This window comes from Hyperolius riggenbachi, chromosome 4 (genome assembly GCF_040937935.1).
Source record: "Hyperolius riggenbachi isolate aHypRig1 chromosome 4, aHypRig1.pri, whole genome shotgun sequence".
In the NCBI taxonomy this organism is placed as follows: Eukaryota; Metazoa; Chordata; class Amphibia; order Anura; family Hyperoliidae; genus Hyperolius; species Hyperolius riggenbachi.
This window is the reverse complement of record NC_090649.1, coordinates 328,959,184-328,985,508: the sequence shown is the minus strand read 5'-3', so window position 1 is coordinate 328,985,508 and position 26,325 is coordinate 328,959,184. Positions and strand designations below refer to the sequence as shown.

General features: G+C 44.6%; 1 protein-coding gene across 1 annotated transcript in view; it reads left to right on the top strand.

Annotated features, from left to right (window-relative positions):
* KMO (kynurenine 3-monooxygenase) overlaps positions 1–26,325 on the top strand; it is a 106,084-nt gene that overhangs the window by 77,774 nt on the left and 1,985 nt on the right. The window contains exons 9-14 of the mRNA XM_068231781.1: positions 1,844–1,965; positions 3,896–4,043; positions 9,498–9,555; positions 12,865–12,947; positions 16,728–16,829; positions 23,276–23,335. Of these exons, the coding sequence (XP_068087882.1) occupies positions 1,844–1,965; positions 3,896–4,043; positions 9,498–9,555; positions 12,865–12,947; positions 16,728–16,829; positions 23,276–23,335 (573 nt within the window). The remainder of the gene's footprint in view (positions 1–1,843; positions 1,966–3,895; positions 4,044–9,497; positions 9,556–12,864; positions 12,948–16,727; positions 16,830–23,275; positions 23,336–26,325) is intronic.

Here is a 26,325-nt window from a genome sequence, read left to right as displayed (position 1 = left end):
AGTGCTGCAGGAGGGCATGCCTGGCAGGGGACTGTAGTTTAGCAGGATGACTGCTTGGGGGAAGAAGTTGCTCCTGTGCCTGGTGGTTCTTGAGGGGTTGGTCCTGTAATGCCTACCTAAAGGGAGGAGCTTGCAGAAGCAACTGCCTGGGTGGCTCATAGGAAATCCTGGTGGCCCTTCTTTCTAGCAGTATAAAGGAGGTCTAGAGGTGGCAGAAGCGATCCAATGATCTTTTCTGCTGTGCTGATAGCTCTAAAATGGAGAACAAGAATTGTTTCATAGCTAAAAACATAGCTAAAAAACAGTATAACAAGTTTTGAGGTCAGCAGTGGCTAGGAAAACCTAAGAACACCCCAAGCTGTGGGAATGAGCTATCTGATGTCGCTCTCTGAGAGGAGTCATATGATCCAACTAACTTAAGTAATCTTCTGAGCATTCTAGGATATTAAAACTTTGACTTTAGTTGAATAGAAAGTTGATGCAAATGTCACATGATCTGAGTTAAGTAAACTATGCATTCTGGCAATTTTAACCACTTCACCACTTAGGGGTTTTACCCCTTGAACACCAGAGCAATTTTTCACCTTTCAGCGCTCCTTCATTCGTCTATAACTTTATTACTACTTATCGCAATGAAATTATACTATATCTTGTTTTTTTTCGCCACCAATTAGGCTTTCTTTAGGTGGGACATTATGCCAAGAATTATTTTATTCTAAATGTGTTTTAATGGGAAAATAGGAAAAAATTTGGGGAAAAAATATTATTTTTCAGTTTTGGCCATTATAGTTTTTAAGTAATGCATGCTACTGTAATTAAAACCCATAAAATGTATTTGCCCATTTGTCCCGGTTATAAAACCGTTTAAATTATGTCCCTATCACAATGTTTGGCGCCAATATTTCATTTGGAAATAAAGGTGCATTTTTTTCAGGTTTGCATCCATCCCTAATTACAAGCCCATAGTTTATAAAGTAACAGTGTTATACCCTCTTGACATAAATATTTTAAAAGTTCAGTCCCTAAGGTAACTATTTGTTGTTGTTTTTTTTATTGTATTTTTTTTTTTAATTACAAAAAATAAATAAAAAATTGGGGAATGTGGGAGGTAATGAGTTAATTTATTGTGTAGAACTAATGTATTTGTATATGTAAAATGCTTTAGGGTGTAGTTTTTCTACTCGGCCACAAGATGGCCACTGTGAGTCTTTGTTCATGCGACCTGTAAGCGTCCGGAAGGACGCTTACAGTTAGCACTATGAGGCTGGGAAAATCACAATGATCGCGCTGTTTCTCATAGAAGCAGCAGTCCGGGCGAGCGGGCGGAGTGGCAGGAGCGCAGACAGCGGCGGTAGCGCGGGAGGTACGGATTTCTCCATCCCTTGGTTTTATAAGGGTGGAAAAAGGGACGGAGAAATCCTTACCGCGGGGGGTAAAGTGGTTAAACGTTAACTCAAGGTGAACAGAAAGTAGATAGAAATTAGAGGATTTTTAGCCTATTACAGGTTAGAAAGTTTAACTTTTTTTACAGTTTATATATTCAGGTCGCATTCACAGTGGGATGTCGGTTTAATGCAATGTTAAAGTTGCAACGTGTCTACGTTGACAGGTAACACACTGCAAGCAGTGAGTTACCACAAAGCAACATTTTTTCAATGCAACTTTAACGTCGCACTGTGAATGGTCCATAGGATTGGCATTGCAGTGCGGTAAGCTGCCTTATAAGACTTTAGAACGCAGCTGCACAACGTGGCACTGTGAATGCGACCTTAACAACATAAATTCTGCTAAGGTGGGTAAGTCAGCATTTTTAATAACTGTTTTTTTATTATTAAACTTCCAGGATAAAACATTTACCTGTACTCTTTTCATGCCATTTGAAGAATTTGAAAAGCTTCATACGGATGACCAAGTGTTGGATTTTTTCAAGACATACTTCCCAGACTCCTTGAATTTGATTGAAGAGTAAATATTTTACTTTTAAATTAAAGGGTGATTTTTTTTTTATGGCCTGTGAACTGTAATTTGTAAATGCATTAATGTTACATCCAAAATGTTGGATTCATTAGCTGACTGTATTTAATAGGGCTTGGATGTGCAGGTTCTGAAAAAATAAAATAAAGATTAGGCCCTTTATGAATACACAGTCACAGCAGCACGGGGACCTTGTTCATTTAACACAGAGATGTTGGGTCCATGTATGTTGGAGGAAATGTTGTATCTGAGTGCTGGGCACTGGGTGAGCCCTGTGTGTCTGCTTCATCCAAAGCTACATACACATGCTGGTCTGAACTCGGCCATGGTGGACAATAAATACTGGCAAGGCCTAGAATCGGAGTCAGATCAGCGGGTGTATAGTTGCCACACAATGTATGCTAAACATTCGGCATCCTGGATCTTTAGCGATCCCCGACGATCGAGCACCGCATGGCCCCATTGTTCCACCCATTCCCCTGCACGTATTAATTTGCACCGTCACATGCCCCCAGTTCTCCCTCAGGTGTTCCGCATAGCAACAGATGCGTCTCTAGCCAGGAGGCCGATGACTTGTATAATGGTGGCAGTGCTCTGTATTCTTGTTGTGTCAGTATACTGATCCTTGTTGGGCACAAGATCCCCCCAAGTGTACTGGGTTAAGTGTGGCCATATTAGTTCATCTAATAGACACAGAAATCCTTACTTGCTAGTTTAGCTTACTGACCATTTGGCTGAGAGAAGAGATACTTTCTTTCTTAAAAAGAACCCGAGGTGGATCCTTGGGGCAGATGGGACACAGAGCCATGTTCTCTGTCTAATGACATGGCCCTGCGCACCCCAACCGCCGCGCTATAGCCCCCCGAGTTCAGCGACAAGATTTGTCGCTAACTCAGAGGTAAACACAGGGGGGAGGAATTCCCTGTTTAAAATGCCTGCCTGTTCCTACAGGGTTTCCTGAGCTGCCATTGGGCAGCTCTCTCTCCCTGGCCACGACCCTTGCCGCTCCCCCGCCTCCCTGCACGCTATGAGAGACAACACAGTCTCTCAGTGCAGCGCTGTGACACAGAGGTCATGCAAGTGAAAGTGGGCCATTGCGGCCAACTGGAGCAGCGAGGAGGTTTTTGCGGCTACCTGATCCGCTCAGTCCCGCGGCTCAATAGCCTACTTTTTTTTTTTCTTTTGAGCCCACCTCGGGCTCTCTTTAAGGCTTTAAAGTTATTTCAATAGTCTGCTCACAATATGGGAGGCCAAATTTTCGGATTTAGTGGGCTAGATTAATTGGCATTATATTGGGAATCTGTAACTATAAGCAGCTGTTTACAGACACATTTTTTCACTTTCAGGTATCTGTATTAATCGTTTAATCCCAATTTTGTCCACATTTTATTTATATTTTTCATGGACATTCATTTTTGCTACTCTTTTCATATTTGACAAATTACATTTTTGATCTGTTTGACTTTATCACCTTAATTGTGAATCAATTATTATCACCATAATCCTGAATCACTAGACATACTTGGTTTCAATTGGTTTGTATTGCTCATGTTAACTGCCTGATGCATCCAGTGAGTACGTTACAATTATTTTTATCATTATTGTTTTTCACTTATGCTAATAAGCATCCTGTAGTTTTATATCTAGATTTGTTTGACTAATGTGGGCACTCAGGGAGAGTAAATCTGCACACCACTGGACCACTGTGTCACCAAATTCCTTATTTTTGCCTGCATTTTTTTCACATTTAATACAGAGGCCTAGTTTGTAAATGAAAGAAGCCAGAGACCAATATTTATTTTCTGTACCAATTTTTGGCAATCAGTTAGCGTTTATTGTGTTGGTGAAGGTAAGCATTTAATAATGTGCTTTATCCAGTCATGCTTTTTATTAATGTATACTCTAATATTTTATATCACAGGGAGAATTTAAAAAGAGATTTCTTCTTATTGCCACCTCAGGCTCTGATCTCGGTGAAGTGCTCTTCGTTTTGCCTGGATAATAAATGTGTCCTCATGGGAGATGCAGCTCATGCGGTTGTGCCCTTTTATGGACAAGGAATGAATGCTGTGAGTTATAATACTGAAGAAACAGCTTCTGCTCCTATTAAATAAAATTAATAGTAATTAAGTGTTGGATACAGTGGGGAAGGGATCACGTAAATTTGGCCACGATATACACCATTACATTTGGGCGCCACCCTACGCAATTTGCATTACTTGTGACCCTGGTGCCCACTACTCTATCGAGTGAGTCCGGGGGACTAAATTTGCCATTAATAGCTGAGTTTGTATTTATGGTGGTGCCAGGACGGGGGCTTTCGGGTTAAGCCTGGGAGGGAGGTTAAAGTTAGGCGCCCCATACAGTTAGCTGTGGGGGGGTTAAGGATAATTACCCACCTAGGGTTAGGTGTGTGGGGGGGGGGTTAAGGTTAGCCCCATCAGGGGAGTTTTAGTGTTAGGCACCACCTTGGGGGATCGGTTTGTATTAGGCATAAATAGAGAGGGTTCTGTGTGAGAATAGGGCTTAGTTAGGATATAGTGAAATTACCGATATTCTACTATAGTGGATAATAAAATATCAATTAAATCACCCATATTCTATTACCGTTATTTTGCGCCCATTTTTACTCATGGCGCTCTTATATGTACACGTGTGGAAGGCCTAGAACATCTGTGATATTGTTATCCCTGTCCCTATCCACATTGTGAAGATTTTGGTTGATTTCTTATTTAAAGGACAAAAAAAATAATTTATCAGAAATACACGCAATGTGGTACCACTGTGCTTCATTGGGGTTGATTCACAAAACGTATGTAGTTAATTATCTCACCATACTTATTGACTTATGATTTATCTTTATTTGATTTAAAGCGGATCCGAGATGAAAAACTAACTATAACAAGTAACTTGTCTATATATCTTATCTTAATTTTAGATAGTTTACACAGCAAATCTAGCTGCAAACAGCTTCAATAGTAGATGATTATTTCTCCCTGTGATACAATGACAGTAGCCATGTTCTGTTTGTGATCATTACATACAGGCAAGTTGATCTGCATCTCGAGCCCTCAGCATGTGAAAACTTCACTCCCCTCTCCTCCTCCCTCCTCCCCTCAGCTTCTGAGATCTCTGGCTAGTAACACCTCCTGCCCAGACTGAGCTCCCATAAGCCCTTGCTACATGAGTCTGAGAGTGCCAAGGCACTGGAGAAGCTGTGGGCGAGGCTTGTTTAGTTTATAGGGAATTGGAGTATTAAAACAAAAAAAAATTATTGGGCTTGAGGAATGCCCTATAAAAGGAACACAATTATGCAATGAGTAAAAGTTTATCTCGGATCCACTTTAAGCCAGGATTTATCCTTATCTGACTTAACCCGTAACTTACCTATTCTTATCTGACTTAACCCCTGATTTATCTCTCCTCGATGCACAGTCACCAAACTGTGGTAAGACTGCCCCGCGCTGCTTGCACATGGCAATCTTTCCTTAGTTTGGTGAATAAGGGGCCCATATCTGACTTAACGCATGAATTAGCTCTACTTATAGTTCAGGTAAGAAATAAGTAAGGTGAGATAATTCAATAGAAAAGATTTGTGAATCAACCTCATTGCCATCATTCAGGACAAGTGTCTTAAATAGAAATGCCACCCAACTCCTGTTCCAGTCCTGGAGGTGACAACCTCTGACAAGGACAGGAAGTGAACAAAAATTATACCCGTGCAGACTGGAACAATAATGAAAACCAAACAGAAGGTTCCCACTTTTTGTTATCCCAAAATTTTGGCTAGACTTCCTTTTAAAGCTGTACTACATTCATGTGTTCTAATAATATCAAATAGGACTACTCATTTGAACTGTGCAATATAAGTATTTACGTGTATACATAAAAAGGACATAACTGTTTTTATGTAACCAAACTGGAATCCACTCCAGTAGTCTATGAGAAATTGTTTTCATTCTATTCTGAAAGTTTAATACACATATTCCTGTATATGCTCTTTCTCCTCCTGCCTGACCATGTTAATCTTTCTACAGACTCCTTGTGGAGGTAGTCACAAGAATAAGGGCCAGTTCACACTGGTAAAAAAAAATGCTAAAGGAACGCTAAACGGACCGGATCCTAACAGATGTGAATGGGACCTATATTAATCAATAGCATCCGCTCACATTGCTCTGTTCCAACAGATCCGTTTGGCCAGAGTACAAGTTTTGTGAGGCTGCAACAAATTCGGATCAACCGTATTGACCGCTCGCTACCAAACCTGATCCATTTGGGTCAGTTTTTATACAGAGCAGATTTTGATCCATGCAGTGGGAACTGGCCCTTAATTTATAGACTCTCCTCTGAATTAAATCTCATCTAAACAATTGCCAGAACCTCTTGCAGTTTTATCTACCGGTATTCAGTTAAAAAAAATAAGCACTTTTATTCAGCAGTTACAAAAAAAAAAGAGGAAAAAGTTGGGAGGAAAAAATAATTTTAATCAATATAAAGCTGACCATTGAGCACTGAACTTTCTTAAAACACTGCAAATGTGTGTTGAAGTCCTTGTCCTTTCAGCAGTTCTCTACTTTCTTTGCTTTCACACTTTAATATCTACGTTTAACAGGCCTGTCTATAAGAGGTTTTTGTGACTAGTGACACCAGTATACTATAGTTTTATAAACACAGAGAGTGGTGTCATCTAACCCAACCACTAAATGTCTATGCAGAGCTCTAATACATTAAAGAGGAACTTCAGCCTAAACAAACATACTGTCATTAAGTTACTTTAGTTATGTTAATTAAAACAGATAGGTAATATAATCTCTTACCCACCCTGTTTTAAAAGAACAGGCAAATGTTTGTGATTACATGGGGGCAGCCATCTTCTTGCTTGAAAGGAGATGACAGGGAGCATGAGACGCAGTTCCAACTGTCCTGTATCCTGATCACCCCTCCCAACTGCACGTGGTAGGCTTCAAATCTCAAATTAAAAATTAAAAAAAAAATTGTTTTTGGCAAAACAGCAGAACGAGAACAACGTGAGAAATCCCATCGTGCTTTGCACAGCATCAGGGGAAAAATGCCCAGGCAGTTTGCTTTGATGGAGCGGAGCTTAGCTTCAGTGCAGCTAAAAATAAGGTTTGGATAAGAAAAACAAAGTTCTGATGCTGTGAAACTGTTAAAGAAACACCAAGCCTTTTCAGTGCTGCTGAGTAGATTTTTAGTCTGGAGGTTCACTTTAAGGATCACGTGATTAGACTGAAGGATAAGTTATATGATTATGCTCAAACCATTTAGCAATGCTTACCGAGGTCTGATCTTATGTTTGTTACATTTTTTTAATGAAGCAATAACCAAAGATCATGTGACCAACATATTAAACAGATTTATTTTTAAGTTATTTATTTATTGTATTTATTAAGCACCAACATATTACGTAGCGCTGGACATTAGTTAAGGTTACAGACAATATTTAGGGGTGACATACAGTAATAAAACAATACAGGAATACATGCAAACCAGATCATGCAGCCAGTGCCGGTTCAAGTAACAATTGGGCCCTAGGGCAACATTAGCCTGGGGGCACCCCAACAGATACCCCCACCCAAAAAGCATCATTAGAGGCCCTTAGTTGCAGCCAAATTTCCCTCCTGGGCCCCTGAGCTGGCTGCTGACCCTCCCAACATAACAGACTCTGCAGAGTCCCTGGAGAGCAACAGTTAAGATTGGGGAGGGACACCTTGGGGGCCCCTACAGGCTCTGGGGCCCTGGGGCAATTGCCCATTTTTTCCTATGGTAGCTCCGGCCCTGCATGCAGCACATATTGAGTAGAAGGTAATGCTTAGTTAGTCACTGGATGGGAGCATGGAGATTAGGCAAGTAGAGTTTATTCAGATCCATAGGATGGGTGTACCGTCACTAGCGTCGTGACGTGGGTGCGGGGGGTGCGACCTGCACCAGGTGGGGTGACCCCAGCCGCCCTAGAGGCGTTCCCATCGCCGCTCAGTCGCCGCCGGTCCTCTGCTCTCTGCATACGCTGATACACACACTGCTTCCTGTTTAGCCGGAAGCAGTGTGTGTATCAGCGTATGCAGAGAGCAGAGGACCAGCGGCGACTAAGCGGCGATGGAAATGCCTCTAGGGCGGCTGGGGTCACCCCACCTGGTGCAGGTCGCACCCCCCGCACCCACGGCGATGGGCATGCAGGGAGGTGAGTCGTTTAGTACAGGCTCCCCTGCGCATTGCTCTATGAAGTCTGGAGGGGGGAGCACGGAGGCCAGCCCTGGGAGAGGTCGGGCTGCCCTCCCCGCGGCTGCGGCTCTCCCCTCCATTAGGGGGGGGCACCTACCTAATACTGGGGGGCAGCTACCTATCTAACCTATACTGGGAGGCACCTACCTATCTAACCTATATGGGGGGCACCTACCTAATCTAACCTATACTGGGGGGCAGCTACCTATCTAACCTATACAGTGGGCACCTACCTAATCTAACCTATACTGGGGGGCAGCTACCTATCTAACCTATACTGGGGGAACCTACCTAATCTAACCTATAATGGGGGGCACCTACCTATCTAACCTATACTGGGCAGCAGCTACCTATCTAACCTATACTGGGGGGCACCTACCTAATCTAACCTATACTGGGGGGCACCTACCTAATCTAACCTATACTGGTGGGCACCTACCTAATCTAACCTATACTGGGGGGCACCTACCTAATCTAACCTATACTGGGCAGCAGCTACCTATCTAACCTATACTGGGGGGCAGCTACCTATTTAACCTATACTGGGGGGCACCTACCTAATCTAACCTATACTGGGGGGGGGGGGTACCTACCTAATCTAACCTATACTGGGGGGCAGCTACCTATCTAATTTATACTGGGGGCAGCTACCTATCTAATTTATAATGGGGGGCACCTACCTAATCTAACCTATACTGGGCAGCAGCTACCTATCTAACCTATACTGGGGGGCAGCTACCTATCTAACCTACACTGGAGGCACCTACCAATCTAACCTATACTGGGGGCAGCTACCTATCTAACCTGTATTGGGGCACCTACCTACCTACCTAGCTAGCCTATACTGGTGGCAACTATACTGGCTACCTATATTGGAGGCACCTATCTAACTAACCTATACTGGAGGCACCTAAGTATCTAACCTATGCTGGGGGCAACTATTCTAGCTACCTATATTAGCCCACTGCCTTACAGTTAAATTACAGTTACCCACACCCATGTCATGTCATGTTTTGGGGGGGGGGGGGGTGTCTGTGAATTATCTGCACCGGTTGTCAAACACCCTAGCTACGCCACTGTGTACCGTAATGGAGGTGCATGAACAGGTAGGAGACACAAGGAGGAGGATCCTGCCGAAGGCTTACAATCATCCATACATTTTAATGCTTAACCTATTGATATACTTTTTTTTTTAATTTTTAGTTAAACCTCCATCTCTCTCTCTCTCTCTCTCTCTCTCTCTCTCTCTCTCTCCCTCTCTCCCTCCCTCTCCCCTCATACAGGGTTTTGAAGACTGTCTTGTATTTTCTGAATTAATGGACCAGTACAACAATGACTTTGGTAAGTTTTATTAACATTCTATTTGGCAGCTAAAACTACCACAGCATGAAACATACATGTGACACAATAAGAACAAAATGATTCATTGGGGAGCAGATTATAGCATTTATATTCTAACTCCATTGGAAGAAAGACACTATACATTTCTTGGCTAAACATTCCTAACAAAAAAACTTAAAGTGGGATAAAACTCCATATTAACTGGAAAAGTAAAATAAAAAGTATCCAATGTAGTTATTTAGCCTACCTATCCTTTTTGTTTGTTTTTAGTGTTCACTGTCAGATTTAGGAAAACTGATATGAAAAAAAGAAAATATTTCTGCTAGTTTCCATCTTTACTCTTTCTTTGTGATGCCAAAAACAACATCACTTCTGCCCTTTCCTTTTTTTTTCAACCCAGCTCAGTGTTGTGCTGGGAAGATTTTATGTTAGATTTTCTGTTAAGGTGGCCATACACTGGTTGATTTGCCATCAGATCGACCAACAGATCCCTTTCTGATCGAATCTGATCAGAGAGGGTTCGTATAGCTGCCTTTACTGCAAACCGATTGTGAATCGATTTCAGCATGAAATCGATTCACCATATGTGAAGCTGCCGCCGCCCCCCAGCATACATTACCTGATCCGGCCGGCGCAAGTCCCCTGGTCTCCGCTGTCTCTTCTCCGCTCTGGGCTCCAGGGCTACAGCTTCACTGTACTTCCTGTCCCAGGAAGTTTAAACAGTAGAGGGCGCTCTACTGTTTAAACTTTTCCTGTTGGGACAGGAAGAGGTGAAGCCTGCCGGAGCCCAGCTGAGAAGGAGCAGGTAATGTATTGCCGCTAGCGTCGGTCGTCGGACATTCGAACGCCGCTATCGACGCACTCCTGACCCGCCGGCGATTGAGCAAAATCTTCCGCACGGACGGATCGACGGGAACAATCGATTTCGGGTGGAAAACGATTGCTCGGTCAGCGTTTGCGCAACGATTTCACAGCAGATTCGATCACAGTGATCGAATCTGCTGTATATCATCGGGAAAATCGTTGTGTATATGCCCATTTAGATTTACCTGCCAGATAGATGGTTAGATAGATAATTTCCAAAATGTTAGAAATTATCTATCTGCCTAGCAATTAGGCATTGTTCTACTCGGCAGGAGATAACCAGAAGACAATGCACCAGAGATAATGACCAGTCTCTACAGAAAATAATGTAATTACAGTAAATATAATGCTGGGCATACACGGGGTGCAAAATCAGGTCATGAACCAGGTAGAACGCCTCTGTCACAGAGGCGTTCTACCTGGTTCATGACCTGATTTTGCACCCTCCAAAAATCGTTTGCCTGAAGAAGCGGGACTGTTACCCGTGAAACGCATTCCACTTTTGGAGTTACTAATAAATGTTACTTTAGACTGTAAGTAACCTGTCCATTGTCCGGCCTTTTTTTCAGAAGGGAGGGGAGTCCACCCACTTCCCCCTTTTTAACAATTTTAACTAATTGTATTCTACTTGGCGCCTCTGTTATCGTATTTCAATATTATCTAGTCCATCCTTGGTGGAGGAGTGTATCCCCATTTTCTCCTATCTACTTTTTAAACCTGAGCGGGGTCAGGTTACAATTCTCCCCGCCGGCCTGTCTAGTGGTTGTCTTTGTGGCGACCCACCCTTGTGAGTATAATCATCTCATTTATTCACAACAGATCTCTCCATATTAACCACCCTGGCGTTCTGATTAAATCGCCAGGGTGGCTGCGGGAGGGTTTTTTTTAAATAAAAAAAAAACTATTTCATGCAGCCAACTGAAAGTTGGCTGCATGAAAGCCCACTAGAGGGCGCTCCGGAGGCGTTCTTCCGATCGCCTCCGGCGCCCATAATAAACAAGGAAGGCCGCAATGAGCGGCCTTCCTTGTTTTGCTTACATCGTCGCCATAGCGACGAGCGGAGTGACGTCATGGACGTCAGCCGACGTCCTGACGTCAGCCGCCTCCGATCCAGCCCTTAGCGCTGGCCGGAACTGTTTGTTCCGGCTACGCTGGGCTCGGGCGGCTGGGGGGACCCTCTTTCGCCGCTGCACGCGGCGGATCGCCGCGCTGTAGCGGCGATCAGGCAGCACACGCGGCTGGCAAAGTGCCGGCTGCGTGTGCTGCTTTTTATTTCATTAAAATCGGCCCAGCAGGGCCTGAGCGGCAGCCGCTGGCGGTGTTGGACGAGCTGAGCTCGTCCAGACCGCTCAGCTGGTTAATATACTGCACCATATTGGGCTCTCGGTTTCTCCCCCATTTTTCAAAATAAAATACATAGGTTTTAATTATGGTAGCATGCATTATTTTAAAGCTATAATGGCGGAAAACTAAGAAATGATTTTTTAAATTTTTTTCTTAATATTCCTGTGAAAATGCATTTAGAAAAAAATAATTCTTAGCAAAATGTACCACCCAAAGAAAGCCTAATTGGTGGCGGAAAAAACAAGATATAGGTCAATTCATTGTGATAATCAGTGATAAAGTTATTGGTGAATGAATGGGAGGTGAAAATTGCTCTCATGCATAAGGTGAAAAATACCCGCGGGCTGAAATGGTTAAAGGACTTCCGAGGCCAAATGTCAAAAAAAGTTAAATACCTGCATCACTTTTGTAGGCACGGAGGATGCCGTCCGTGCCCTCCGTGCCGTTCCGCCGGGTCGCTGCCGCTTAATAGCCCCCGGGGCAGCTCCCGACCTCACGGCCCGGGAAAAGCCTGTTGCGTGGATTGGGGGGTTGGCCCTAGAGCTGCGCAGCCGCACTCGTGGCTATGCGGACTGCGCAGCCGTGGCAAGCTCATGCGGCCATGTTGGTGCATGCAGGAGAGCCCGGGCCGTGAGGTTGGGAGCCGGACCGAGGGGCTATTTAGCGGCGGGGACCCGGCGGAACGGCACGGAGGGCGCGGGTGGCGTCCTCCATGCCTACAAAAGTGATGCAGGTATTTAACTTTTTTTGACATTTGACCTCGGAAGTCCTTTAAGCTCCACGCATTTTGTATTACATTTTCTTGCATGCTGGCACTATTAACGTGACTGAATATACCTAATGAGTAATTGTTTTCATCATGTCATTTACACAAGCAAATCTGGCTTTTGAACTATCTGTATCTTATGGCTTTGGACTCTCTTTAAAACTAGGCCATCAAATGCACTTGATACCACTTTGAATTACCCCAATTTCAAGCTGCGTACAATTTCTGTTACATTAGCATGTACCTGGAATTATCATTTTTTTTCTCATACATCAGATTTACTGGCCTTATTTTGAAAGTTCTCCTCACCCCATGTTTCATTGAAATATTTGTAGAGATTTGTATTCCTGAATTCTCCAGACTTAGAGTGCCAGATGCCCATGCGATATCTGACCTGGCTATGTACAATTACAAGGAGGTAAGTCTCATCTCAGCAATAGTATTTGTTTCCCACTTGTAACATTTTAAGTGGATCCCCAGTGTACATTAAAGTTAGTGTCAGGGAGGGACACTAACTTTATAATTTGTAATGAATTACGGTAGCCACAATATCCTCTACTCAACCCCTCCGCCCACACTATGCCATATAAGGAGGAGGCGTTGCCTCATCATGCAATAGTGTAATGGTGTTTTCTCCTGGAGGTGAGTTTACTTTCTCCACAACCCAGCCTCTAGCAATATAGCCCACCCTCAGCTCTGTGACCACAGCATAATTGTGTGACATTCCTCTTTGAGGAGAAAGGAAATCTCGCCCGATTACCCTGCAGCCACATAGCTGGGGGCGGGCTACAGAGCCTGAGACAGGACTGTGGAGGAGGTAACCCAGCCATGGCATTACTGCGCAAAGGGAAGGGCCTTTGCCTTATGTTGTGTAGTGTGGATGGAGGGGGTGAGTAAGGGAAATTGCTGTATCGTAATTCGTTTTAGCATACAAAGTTGTTTCAGACATTTAGCAGCATTTAGTAAAAATTAAATCCAGGATTTTTTCCCCCTAATCTGATCTGTTTTATCAGTTAGGCCATGTGTGTGCAACTTGCAGCTAGGGAATCTTCACTGATTTGACAGTGGTTTGGGAGATGGCATTGGAGGAGGAAAACCTTTACTCTGAAATAGTGCAGTGAGGAAGTGTGGCCTGGGTGTGTATCACAGTGCAGTCCACTGAACTGTGCCAGCAGTAATAAGTGGCCCGGTTCTGTCAGCAGACACAGGTGCCCCCCTTATCCTCAAGCTTTGTCAGCAAGCACAAATGGAACTCTGACCTCTTTGCGTAGTCACTGGTGGCCTCAACAGTCACAGGCAGTCCCAGTCAACGTCAATTTTTACACACTAAAAAAAACTACACACAACACATGGTCCCTACAAACCTGGGAGGATACTGTAAGGTGAACTGGAAAGCCAAGACATATTTTGGTCAGAAATATCCTTAATACAATGCTTAACTTGGGATAAGATCAAATCTTTTATGAGTAATGTCACAGCAGTTTACAATTGTGATCAGGGCCGGCCCTAGACTTTTTGCCGCCTGAGGCAAATTGTTAAAAAGATTGTCACCGCCCCCCCCCCCCCCCCCTCGGGGGGGGCCGCTCTGGGGGGCCGCCGAGCTGGAGGGGTAGCTGGCAGGATGGGGGTATTGGGCCAGCGGCGGGGAGGGGGGTCGGACCCCCCCTCCCTCGCCTGGGTCCCCCGTCCTCTGCTCCCCTCCAGCCTAAATAGAAGCAGTCGTATGTGTAAGAGGCACGGGCGGGGAGGACACTCACCTCTTCCCAGCGTGCGTTCCACTGACGTCACTTCCTGCAGCGTTGCAGGAAGTGATGTCAGTGGAGCGCACGCTGGAGCGAGGAGGAGGTGAGTGTCTCCCCGCCCGTGCCTCTTACACATACGGCTGCTTCTATTTAGGCTGGAGGGGAGCGGAGGACGGGGGACCCAGGCGAGGGAGGGGGGGGGGGGGTCCGACCCCCCTCCCCGCCGCTGGCCCAATACCCCAGCTACCCCTCCAGCTCGGCGGGCCGGCTCCCCGCACCCACGGACGGGCGGGTGCCGCCCTTGGAAATTTGCCGCCTGAGGCAAAAGTTTCACCCCGCCTCATGAGCGGGCCGGCCCTGATTGTGATTGTAAACTGAAGGTTGCAATCCAATCTGAGATTGGTTGTGTAGGCGCACTTTGTCTTCAGGCCAGGGACATAACATTGTCCTAAAATGGCAGTTGTTTTTTCCCCTCTTCTCGGACATCTGCACTTCACATACCAAAGGGCAGATGCTCCTGGAAGGCTCTGAAAATGTTCACACCTGGCTTTGGCAGGCATAAAATAAAAGGCAAGCAGCAAAGAGGAAGCTAATTCCAACAGAAGATTCGCTTACTGTTTCAGTCTCTAAGAACCTTTTTAAATGGAGGTGCACTGAATTCTGGGTGTCGTGCCTGTCCACTGGATGCCTTTCACGGCTGGGTACAATACTGACTAACACTGGTTATAATATACAGTAATAGGTTAATATTTCATGCAAGGAGAATTATGTTTAGCAAAATGTTGCAGATTTTTTATGGGTCACTTTTGGGGATGAGCAATGCCTGAAATATGGACGATTAATAATACATTTATGACAAAGTGTGCCCTTACAAATGTAGGACAGGGTCAGCCAGAAACAGGGGACAGGACTACAATTCCCACCTCCCAGGCAATATTTCAAAAGGACAGGCCTGGCGGACATTTTTAATCTTCCAATTTCCATCGAACAGAAAACTTCCAAAAGTGCCCAAGGTGATGGCTAGCACAATCTAGGACTCTTAAACAAAGAACTTTTGCTTGGACTTTCACAAACAAAGGACTAAAGCCCCATACACACGCTCAACAGCGATCTTTTATGCAGCACAATTGTCAAAAGACTTTTGTTGTGAAACAAGTTGAAATACCTAAAAAAAAAAGTCTTTTGCTATTGTTCAAAAAGTTGATAGGACTGATAAGAAGTCAATCCAGCTGTTGGATTGACTTCTTATCAGTCTTATCAGGTTTTTGAACAATAGCAAAATACTTTTTTTTTAGGTATTTCAACTTGTTTCACAACAAAAGTCTTTTGACAATTGTGCTGCATAAAAGACCGTTGTTGAGCTTGTGTATGGGGCTTCAGACATCCCCAATCTCATGTATTTATTTTCCCTTTTCACCGCAATACTGCTGCTACCATTTTTCATATCTGTTTTTCATAACAATTTTGCTGTGAATATTAATTTTATTGCATGTGTTAACTAAATGACAAGTCATTTATATGGCTATTCACCTGGTTTCAGTACTGCAGAAAGAACCTTACTTTCTTTCTGGAGACACGCTACCCAGAGAATTTGTATTGTTTTAATAAGATTAGGTTGTGTTAACCCTTTCTTTCTCGGTTCATATTAGATAGTGGGTACCTCTTTCCCAAATAAAAGGGGTGGTGGCACCTTTTTTACTTGAAAATTGTGTGTAGTAAATTGTTGGTGCTTTCACGCATTATCTCCTGGCCCATCTATTTGCCCAATTCCAGCACAAAGATTGCATCAACGAGATTGAATGGTCTGTGGGCTGAAGCAAATTGGGAGGCGCTAAACGGTCTGGCCAGTAGGGGGCATGTGACAAGTATCATTCATCCACTACAATAATTGATGATATTGGGCCAATAGCTGATGGTAATCTACTAAACCAAATTGAAATGAATAGATCATGATTAAGATTTTAAATCTCAGACCCACTGTTAGTTTCTGCGTGCTGTTTAAATGAGCTACAGTCATTTTAGAAAATTCAAGCCAGTGATGATAGAAAATGCCAATATTCTTTTTGCAATAATTTTGGGGACAATAACGTTAAATTTGATTTTCAAACGGAAATGCCATCAAAAAAAAGTTTGATTTTTCATGGTTTTTTGCTCTTTTCGCTAGTTTTCGCGGTAAAAAAAATATTTATTGTCTCAGTTTTCAGTCATTTTTTTTTTGTGGTAAAAAAAAAAGCATTTTTTGGGTAAAATAGTGTTTTTCCATGTTTTCACATTTTCAAGATATTGTCATGAACATTTTCTTGAAATTGAAAATAGCATTGCAAGCAACACTTAACCAAGCTTTGCTGGCAATGAAATACAGGACTGACAGACAAATTACCTTATGTTCTTTATTTGTTACTTTACATCTGAGAAATGTATTTACAGCAACACCTTTTTCTATTGTTCTAAAACAGATGCGTGCTCATGTCAATTCTAAATGGTTCCTTTTTCGAAAATCCCTGGATAACTTTCTGAACACCATAATGCCTTCCACTTTTATTCCACTTTATACAATGGTAAGAAAAGTAAACATCCTTTTATATGTTACTGTACTTATCAAGTAATGCATGAAATAAATTGTGGAATAAAGAAAGAATAGTTGTGGTCAAGGTAAACTGCATGAGACGCAAAAGAAGAAATAGAAATCCTCAAAGTCTAAAGATATGTACACATGCTAGATGACATTTGGCTGAGGACTGCCTCAGCTGAGAATCTAGTGTGTGTACAGTAGCCCCCTGACATTGACTAAAGATTCGCCACACAGATGTTTAGTGACAAGGACGTGCAATCTATCCTCGAGTTCATTGTACTCTTAACCTCACCTGCTGGGAGCCACTCTGTTGTGTGCCTCTCCTTCCCTCCATAGCAACAGATGCATCACTGGCCTCTAGGCTACAGAATCATCTGTGAATTACTCTGGCCCAAACTGACAACTGAGGCATCGAGTCCCGATCCTTTCAGGTGACAGTAAGGGCTGGCCTCATACACATGCATTTAGACTGCTGCCTCCAGGGATCAAGACACAATTTTCTGGGTGACAGCTCAGGGATGGATGCTGCACCGATGTGTTGCTAGCCTGTAAGCTATCAGCATGTTTTGCTGCAATTGAGGGGGTATGAGGAAGATGGCACAGCACACAACAGAGATGAAGTCATAAGGAAGAGAATAATAGCCTCGGCCTGCTCTCAGAAAAACAAAATCCAGCAGGCTTATTCTCTTGCTGATCCATTGGGTTCACCATTCAAATTCTAGGTTCTTGGCAGAGGTGGCCTCGGCCAAGAACCATCTAAAGTTGCACGGAACTTAAAGCAAACCTGTGCGTTTTATTAAAAAGTTACTTACCTCAGGAGAGGGAAGCCTCTGAATCTTTAAAGGCTTCCCCTGTCCTCCTCCATCAGGCTGTTCCAGTGCCAGGACCCCAATAGCTTGCAGGTGCACTCCCATATAAGAACAAGTCACACTGTTACTGTGCAGTAGCACTCGGGCCCTGGCAGAAACAGCACAGCCCAGTTCAGATCCACGTGTAGGTGCAAGCAGAGCCGGCCTTTGGGGGTGGCAAGTGGGGCAATCGCCCCAGGCCCCGCGCCTGAAGAGGCCCCGCACTCTCTGCGGCAGTGGGGAGAGCAGGTATAGTTAAAACTCACATTTCTTCTGCTGATCATCGCAGCTTCCATCTCCTCCTCTCCCAGCATCTGACGTATTGGTAACAGCGCCCCCTGTGATGACGTGACCGCATGTCACCACAGGGGGGCGCTGTTACCAATACACAGATGCCGGGACAGGAAGGAGATGAAAGATGCGATAATCGGCAGAAGAAATGTGAGTTTTAACTTCAATGCCCGCTCTCCCCACCCCTGCAGCCACTTGCCAATCTAATCTATACTGTGGGGCACCTATCTAATCTATATTGCGGGGCACCTTTCTAATCTATACTGCGGGGCAACTATCTAATCTATACTGCGGGGCCCCCATCATCTATACTGCAGGCACCTATAATCTATACTGCGGGGCACCTATCATCTATACTGCGGGACACCTATCATCTATACTGCGGGGGCCCCATCATCTATACTGCAGGCACCTATCATCTATACTGCAGGCACCTATCAGCTATACTCCGGGGCACCTATCATCTATACTGGGGGCACCCATCATCTATACTGCGGGGCACCCATCATCTATACTGCGGGGCACCCATCATCTATTCTGCAGGCACCTATCATCTATACTGCGGGGCACCTATTATCTATACTGCAGGCACCTATCATCTATACTGCAGGCACCTATCTTCTATACTGCAGGCACCTATCATCTATACTGCGGGACACCTATCATCTATACTGCGGGGGCCCCATCATCTATACTGCGGGGCACCTATCATCTATACTGCAGGCACCCATCATCTCTACTGCGGGGCACCTATCATCTATACTGGGGGCACCAATCATCTATACTGCAGGGCACCTATCATCTATACTGCAGGCACCTATCTTCTATACTGCAGGCACCTATCATCTATACTGCGGGGCACCTATCATCTATACTGCGGGGCACCTATCATCTATACTGCAGGCACCTATCTTCTATACTGCAGGCACCTATCTTCTATACTGCGCGGCACCCATCATCTATACTGCGGGGCACCAATCATCTATACTGCGCGGCACCCATCATCTATACTGCGGGGGACCTATCATCTATACTGCGGGGCACCCATCATCTATACTGCAGGGCACAATCATCTATACTGCGGGGCACCTATCATCTATACTGCAGGCACCTATCATCTCTACTGCGGGGCACCTATCATCTATACTGGGGGCACCAATCATCTATACTGCGGGGCACCTATCATCTTTACTGCAGGCACCTATCTTCTATACTGCAGGCACCTATCATCTATACTGCGGGGCACCTATCATCTATACTGCGGGACACCTATCATCTATACTGCGGGGGCCCCATCATCTATACTGCGGGGCACCTATCATCTATACTGCAGGCACCCATCATCTCTACTGCGGGGCACCTATCATCTATACTGGGGGCACCAATCATCTATACTGCAGGGCACCTATCATCTATACTGCAGGCACCTATCTTCTATACTGCAGGCACCTATCATCTATACTGCGGGGCACCTATCATCTATACTGCGGGGCACCTATCATCTATACTGCAGGCACCTATCTTCTATACTGCAGGCACCTATCTTCTATACTGCGCGGCACCCATCATCTATACTGCGGGGCACCAATCATCTATACTGCGCGGCACCCATCATCTATACTGCGGGGCACCTATCATCTATACTGCGGGGCACCCATCATCTATACTGCAGGGCACAATCATCTATACTGCGGGGCACCTATCATCTATACTGCAGGCACCCATCATCTCTACTGCGGGGCACCTATCATCTATACTGGGGGCACCAATCATCTATACTGCGGGGCACCTATCATCTATACTGCAGGCACCTATCTTCTATACTGCAGGCACCTATCATCTATACTGCGGGGCACCTATCATCTATACTGCGGGGCACCTATCATCTATACTGCGAGGCACCCATCATCTATACTGCGGGGCACCAATCATCTATACTGCGCGGCACCCATCATCTATACTGCGGAGCACCTATCATCTATACTGCGGGGCACCCATCATCTATACTGCAGGGCACCCATCATCTATACTGCGGGGCACCTATCATCTATACTGCGGGGCACCCATCATCTATACTGCGGCGCACCCATCATCTATACTGCGGGGCACCTATCATCTATACTGTGCGGCACCCATCATCTATACTGCGCGGCACCCATCATCTATACTGCGGGTCACCCCTAATCTATACTGCGGGGCACCCATTATCTATACTGCGGGGCACCCATCATCTATACTGCGGGGCACCTATCATCTATACTGCGGGACACATATCATCTATACTGCGGGGGCCCCATCATCTATACTGCAGGCACCTATCATCTATACTGCGGGGCACCTATCATCTATACTGGGGGCACCCATCATCTATACTGCGGGGCACCCATCATCTATACTGTGGGGCACCCATCATCTATACTGCGGGGCACCCATCATCTATACTGCGGGGCACCCATCATCTATACTGTGGGGCACCTATCATCTATACTGTGCGGCACCCATCATCTATACTGCGCGGCACCCATCATCTATACTGCGGGTCACCCCTAATCTATACTGCGGGGCACCCATTATCTATACTGCGGGGCACCCATCATCTATACTGCGGGGCACCTATCATCTATACTGCGGGACACATATCATCTATACTGCGGGGGCCCCATCATCTATACTGCAGGCACCTATCATCTATACTGCGGGGCACCTATCATCTATACTGGGGGCACCCATCATCTATACTGCGGGGCACCCATCATCTATACTGCGGGGCACCCATCATCTATACTGCGGGGCACCCATCATCTATACTGTGGGGCACCTATCATCTATACTGCAGGCACCTATCATCTATACTGCAGGCACCTATCTTCTATACTGCAGGCACCTATCATCTATACTGCGGGGCACCTATCATCTATACTGGGGGCACCAATCATCTTTACTGCGGGGCACCTATCATCTATACTGCAGGCACCTATCATCAATACTGCAGGCACCTATCTTCTATACTGCAGGCACCTATCTTCTATACTGCGGGGCACCTATCATCTATACTGCAGGCACCTATCATCTATACTGCGGGGCACCTATCATCTATACTGCAGGCACCTATCTTCTATACTGTAGGCACCTATCTTCTACACTGCAGGCACCTATCATCTATACTGCGCGGCACCCATCATCTATACTGCGGGGCACCCATCATCTATACTGCGGGGCACCCATCATCTATACTGCGGGGCACCTATCATCTATACTGCGGGGCACCCATCATCTATACTGCGGGGCACCCATCATCTATACTGCGCGGCACCCATCATCTATACTGCGGGGCACCCATCATCTATACTGCGGGGCACCCATCATCTATACTGCGGGGCACCTATCATCTATACTGCAGGCACCTATCTAATCTATACTGCAGGCACCTACCTATCTAACCTATACAGAGTGTGTGTTTCCACAGTGTGTGCGTGTGTTTCCACAGCGTGTGTGCGTGCGTGTGTGTGCGTACCCACAGCATATGTCTCTAGACCCCGCATATGACTCTCGCCCCAGGCCCCGCATATTCTCTAAGGCCGCCACTGGGTGCGAGCCATCTATAGGGGCTTGTCGATGGACGCTGGAATGCAAAGGGTCCAAGAGTCCCGTTTTTCGCAGGACTGTTCCTTTTTTCACCCCTCTGTCCCGTGTCCTGACCCCTGCAGGCAAAATCCCAAGTGTGCAGGGTAATAGGGCTGATGGCCATGCTAGTCTGTCTATCTGTATGCTGGAGACAGCACACATACACACACAGCACTGGCTGATGATGCTTATCGCATCGTCACTGTGCTGCGGGACTCTGTCTGGCTGAGCTTCATGTAGCTCCGCCCCTTTGTGAAGAGCCCAGTGAGGAGGCAGGCAGGAGGCAAGGGACTGGAGCCGAGGAGACAACTGCCTAGCTTGGTCAGCCTCCCGTGATGCAGTGCTCTGGAGCCCGGGCAGAAAGAAGAGTGGATGCTACAGCTGCTTTGGTGAGTTAGTGCTGCTCTGACCTATGTGTCCCTAGCCCTCCTGTGTGTGTTCTGTCCCTTGTCCTCCTGCCCTCCTGTGTGTCTCTAGCCCTCCCTTGTGTCTCGTGTCTCTTGTCCCTCTGCCCTCCTGTGTGTCCCTCTGCCCTCCTATGTGTGACCTGTGTCTTGTCCCCCTGCCCTCCTGTGTGTTCCCCAGCCCTCCTGTGTATCTCCTGTTTCTTCCCCCCCCCTCCCTCCTGTGTGTCCCCCTGCCTCCTGTAAGTCCCAATGCTCATAGCTCCTAACTGTCCCTCTTTTGACTCTTTTAAAGGTGCAGTCCCTTTTTGGGGACCAAATCCTTCTGTCCATCTTTATCCCTCAATAGTCCCTCTTTCATGACTAAAGTAAGAGATTTATGCAAATATGTGTATTTTTCTACTGAAATTATATTATTTGTGACTAGGATTTTATTGGGGGCATGATAAGGGGTGTGGCTTAAGTGTCCCTCTTTCTGATCTCAAAAAGTTGGGAGGTATGGGAATGGCCTGGTGGAAGAGGAAGCAAGTAAGTACTACAAATAAGAAAAATCATTCATGACATGAGATACAGTAATTTTTGTGAATCATTTCCAATAATACATAATATGTATATTTTGTTCATGAGATATAAGACTTCATGCTGACATAAAGCCATGATTAGATCATGTTACCAAAATATCAGATTGAGATACCTCCAGTAATAAACAGTAAATGTGACATATAAATAATCTAATTATTTATATTCCCATTTCCAGGCAGAGATCTAAAAATATCATCTTAAAACATTGCTATTGGGGTGCTCAGATGTAAATGTATTATGTGAAATGAGGCTTCTGCAATTTCTTGTCTTTAAATTTGAACAGCTTGACTAGATGCACTGCGTTCAGAGCAGATGCTTTCATACTCAATAGGTATGGCTGCTGTTGATACCTGTATTACATCATCTCCACTTGTCTTTCTGAAAAGACTGCATCCCAAAGCACTGACACTCAGCAGTGGTGAGTGTTGAGGCTTCTGACAAGGTATTATACAAGGGATTTATTTAATGTAATCTAATCAAGGAGCTTATAGACAGATAAACGTCATACACATATTTAAGAAAACATCCATGCCTGGAGGTGGTGGGCAAAATGGTGATGTAATAATTGCAAACAGCCAGCCAAGGGTTCCCTGCTGGTTACTACTGGAGTGTTAAAACGAGGAGTCCAGTTAACATTTTTATAGGGCAGTACGAAAACTCTCTAAACATTCATTTTCTTTTAGGTAACTTTCAGTAGGATACGATATCATAAAGTTATCTTGCATTGGAAGAAACAAAATAAGGTAAAAAAAAATTATCAAGTCTTTGCAGGGAAATCTTTGTCTTCTGATGTATCTATTTACCTGTTTCGTTTCCATGAGTACAGATTCCGTGCTTAGGACTGCATCATTAATGGCAGCATATAACTAGGTCACAGATGCTCCTGATACAGCTAAACATTGTTAAAAATACACCTGTCACAAATATAAGAGACTAAAAATGAGTATGTAATGGAAAAGAAAATAGCCAGAGGTTAAAGGGACTCCGAGCAGTGCAGAAACTATGGAAAGATGCATATCATTTTAAAGCTCTCTTTCCAATGATATATAAACCGCCGCCCTACGCCTTTTAGTTTTCGCTATTTTCGCGATTGAAATTGCCGCGGCCGTGATTTCAATCGCGAAAATAGAGAAAACTAAAAGGCATAGGGCGACGATTTAGGTGTCGCCGGAAAGAGGAGAAAGACAGCTTTAAAATGATATCCCTCTTTCCATAGTTACTTGTATTACACAGGACGACACTTTCCCCAGTGTCAGCAGCTCCATTCAGCAGAATATATATTATATATATATTATATATTCAGCAGTGGTGCCTGGGAGACATCTCGAGCTCACTCCAACCTGAATTATCGCAAATTCTTTCTGTTTTAGGAAAGCAAACTTTTGTTTTTATTAACATCTTAGTAAGGGGGCTTTTAGGACCATTGTAGTCCCTTACACACCCCAATGAGTTCTGGGTCACCATGAGCTTGCTGGTTAGTCTGTGCCTCTCGGATTTACAAGCCCTACTCCATAGAGCCAAATTAATCCATGCCATGCACTGATGAGGATCAAACAATCCGAAACAGTCTGTATGCATGTTGGATTATTATGGCTCTGTACATATTAACAAGCTGACACATCATTGCATTCCAGCGGTTCTGGAGGTGTGTTTAGCTTCTAAGGGTACAATGGTTAATTTGCATATATTCAGCAGTGGTGCCTGGGAGACATCTCGAGCTCACTCCAACCTGAATTATCGCAAATTCTTTCTGTTTTAGGAAAGCAAACTTTTGTTTTTATTAACATCTTAGTAAGGGGGCTTTTAGGACCATTGTAGTCCCTTACACACCCCAATGAGTTCTGGGTCACCATGAGCTTGCTGGTTAGTCTGTGCCTCTCGGATTTACAAGCCCTACTCCATAGAGCCAAATTAATCCATGCCATGCACTGATGAGGATCAAACAATCCGAAACAGTCTGTATGCATGTTGGATTATTATGGCTCTGTACATATTAACAAGCTGACACATCATTGCATTCCAGCGGTTCTGGAGGTGTGTTTAGCTTCTAAGGGTACAATGGTTAATTTGCATATATTCAGCAGTGGTGCCTGGGAGACATCTCGAGCTCACTCCAACCTGAATTATCGCAAATTCTTTCTGTTTTAGGAAAGCAAACTTTTGTTTTTATTAACATCTTAGTAAGGGGGCTTTTAGGACCATTGTAGTCCCTTACACACCCCAATGAGTTCTGGGTCACCATGAGCTTGCTGGTTAGTCTGTGCCTCTCGGATTTACAAGCCCTACTCCATAGAGCCAAATTAATCCATGCCATGCACTGATGAGGATCAAACAATCCGAAACAGTCTGTATGCATGTTGGATTATTATGGCTCTGTACATATTAACAAGCTGACACATCATTGCATTCCAGCGGTTCTGGAGGTGTGTTTAGCTTCTAAGGGTACAATGGTTAATTTGCATATATTCAGCAGTGGTGCCTGGGAGACATCTCGAGCTCACTCCAACCTGAATTATCGCAAATTCTTTCTGTTTTAGGAAAGCAAACTTTTGTTTTGACTTTAGGAAAAAATCGCCATGTGTAATACAAGTAACTATGGAAAGAGGGATATCATTTTAAAGCTGTCTTTCTCCTCTTTCCGGCGACACCTAAATCGTCGCCCTATGCCTTTTAGTTTTCTCTATTTTCGCGATTGAAATCACGGCCGCGGCAATTTCAATAAAAATGTTTAAATTCAATGCAGAGAGCAGTACAAGTTTGTAATGCTCTGCTAACTGGCAAATGTAATAATTGGCAACCAGGATAAATTCTCAGCCTAGTCTCTTCACTGTGTTCCCCCTCCTCTGCTAAAGTGACACGTCAATTGCCACAGCAATGTGTCTATTCTGCAGAGGAGAATGGGGAGAAGAGTGAAGAGACCAGGCAGAGAGCTTATACTGGCTGGCAATTATTACATTTGCCGATTAGCAGACCAGTACAAACTTGTAATGCTCTCTGCTTTGAAAGTAAATGTTTTACACACAGAATATGTCTTCAAATATTTTTTATGTACCTAAAGGGGCCCATACACTGGTTGATTTCAGTGATCGATTCTTTCAAATCAGCAAATCGATTGATTTGCAGCTGATTTCGATCGATTCCGATTGATTTGATCTATCGGACAGGATGGAAAATCTAGGTCGATCTGCTGCCAGGAACAGATCGATTGCCCATAGAGTTGCATTGGATTTAATGGTGCAATAATGCATTTAGATCGATTTTTCAATAGATTTCATTATGAAATTTATTGGAAATCTGTTCCTAGTGTGTGGCACACATCAGATTCGACTTGACAGGCATCTGACAGAAATCTATTTGATGGTCGAATCTGCTGCAAATCTATAAGTGTATAGCCACCTTAAGAGTAGGTACTTCAATTTTAGTTTAGTGACTTTAATACCACTTTAAATATCTACAGTAGTAACAATATACAGTCTATGGGACACTTAACCACTTGAGGATGTTAAATGTTAATGTTAACCCCCCCCCCCCTAAAGACCAGGCCATTTTTCAATAAATAGGCCACTGCAGCTTTAAGGCCTCACTGCAGGGCTGCACATGTCAGCACACAAGTGATTACCCCCCCCCCCCCCTTCTCACCACCAACAGAGCTTTCTGTTGGTGGGGTCTGATCGCTCCACCAATGTTTACTTTTTTTGTCAATATTTATTTTATTATTTTTTAAATAAAATTG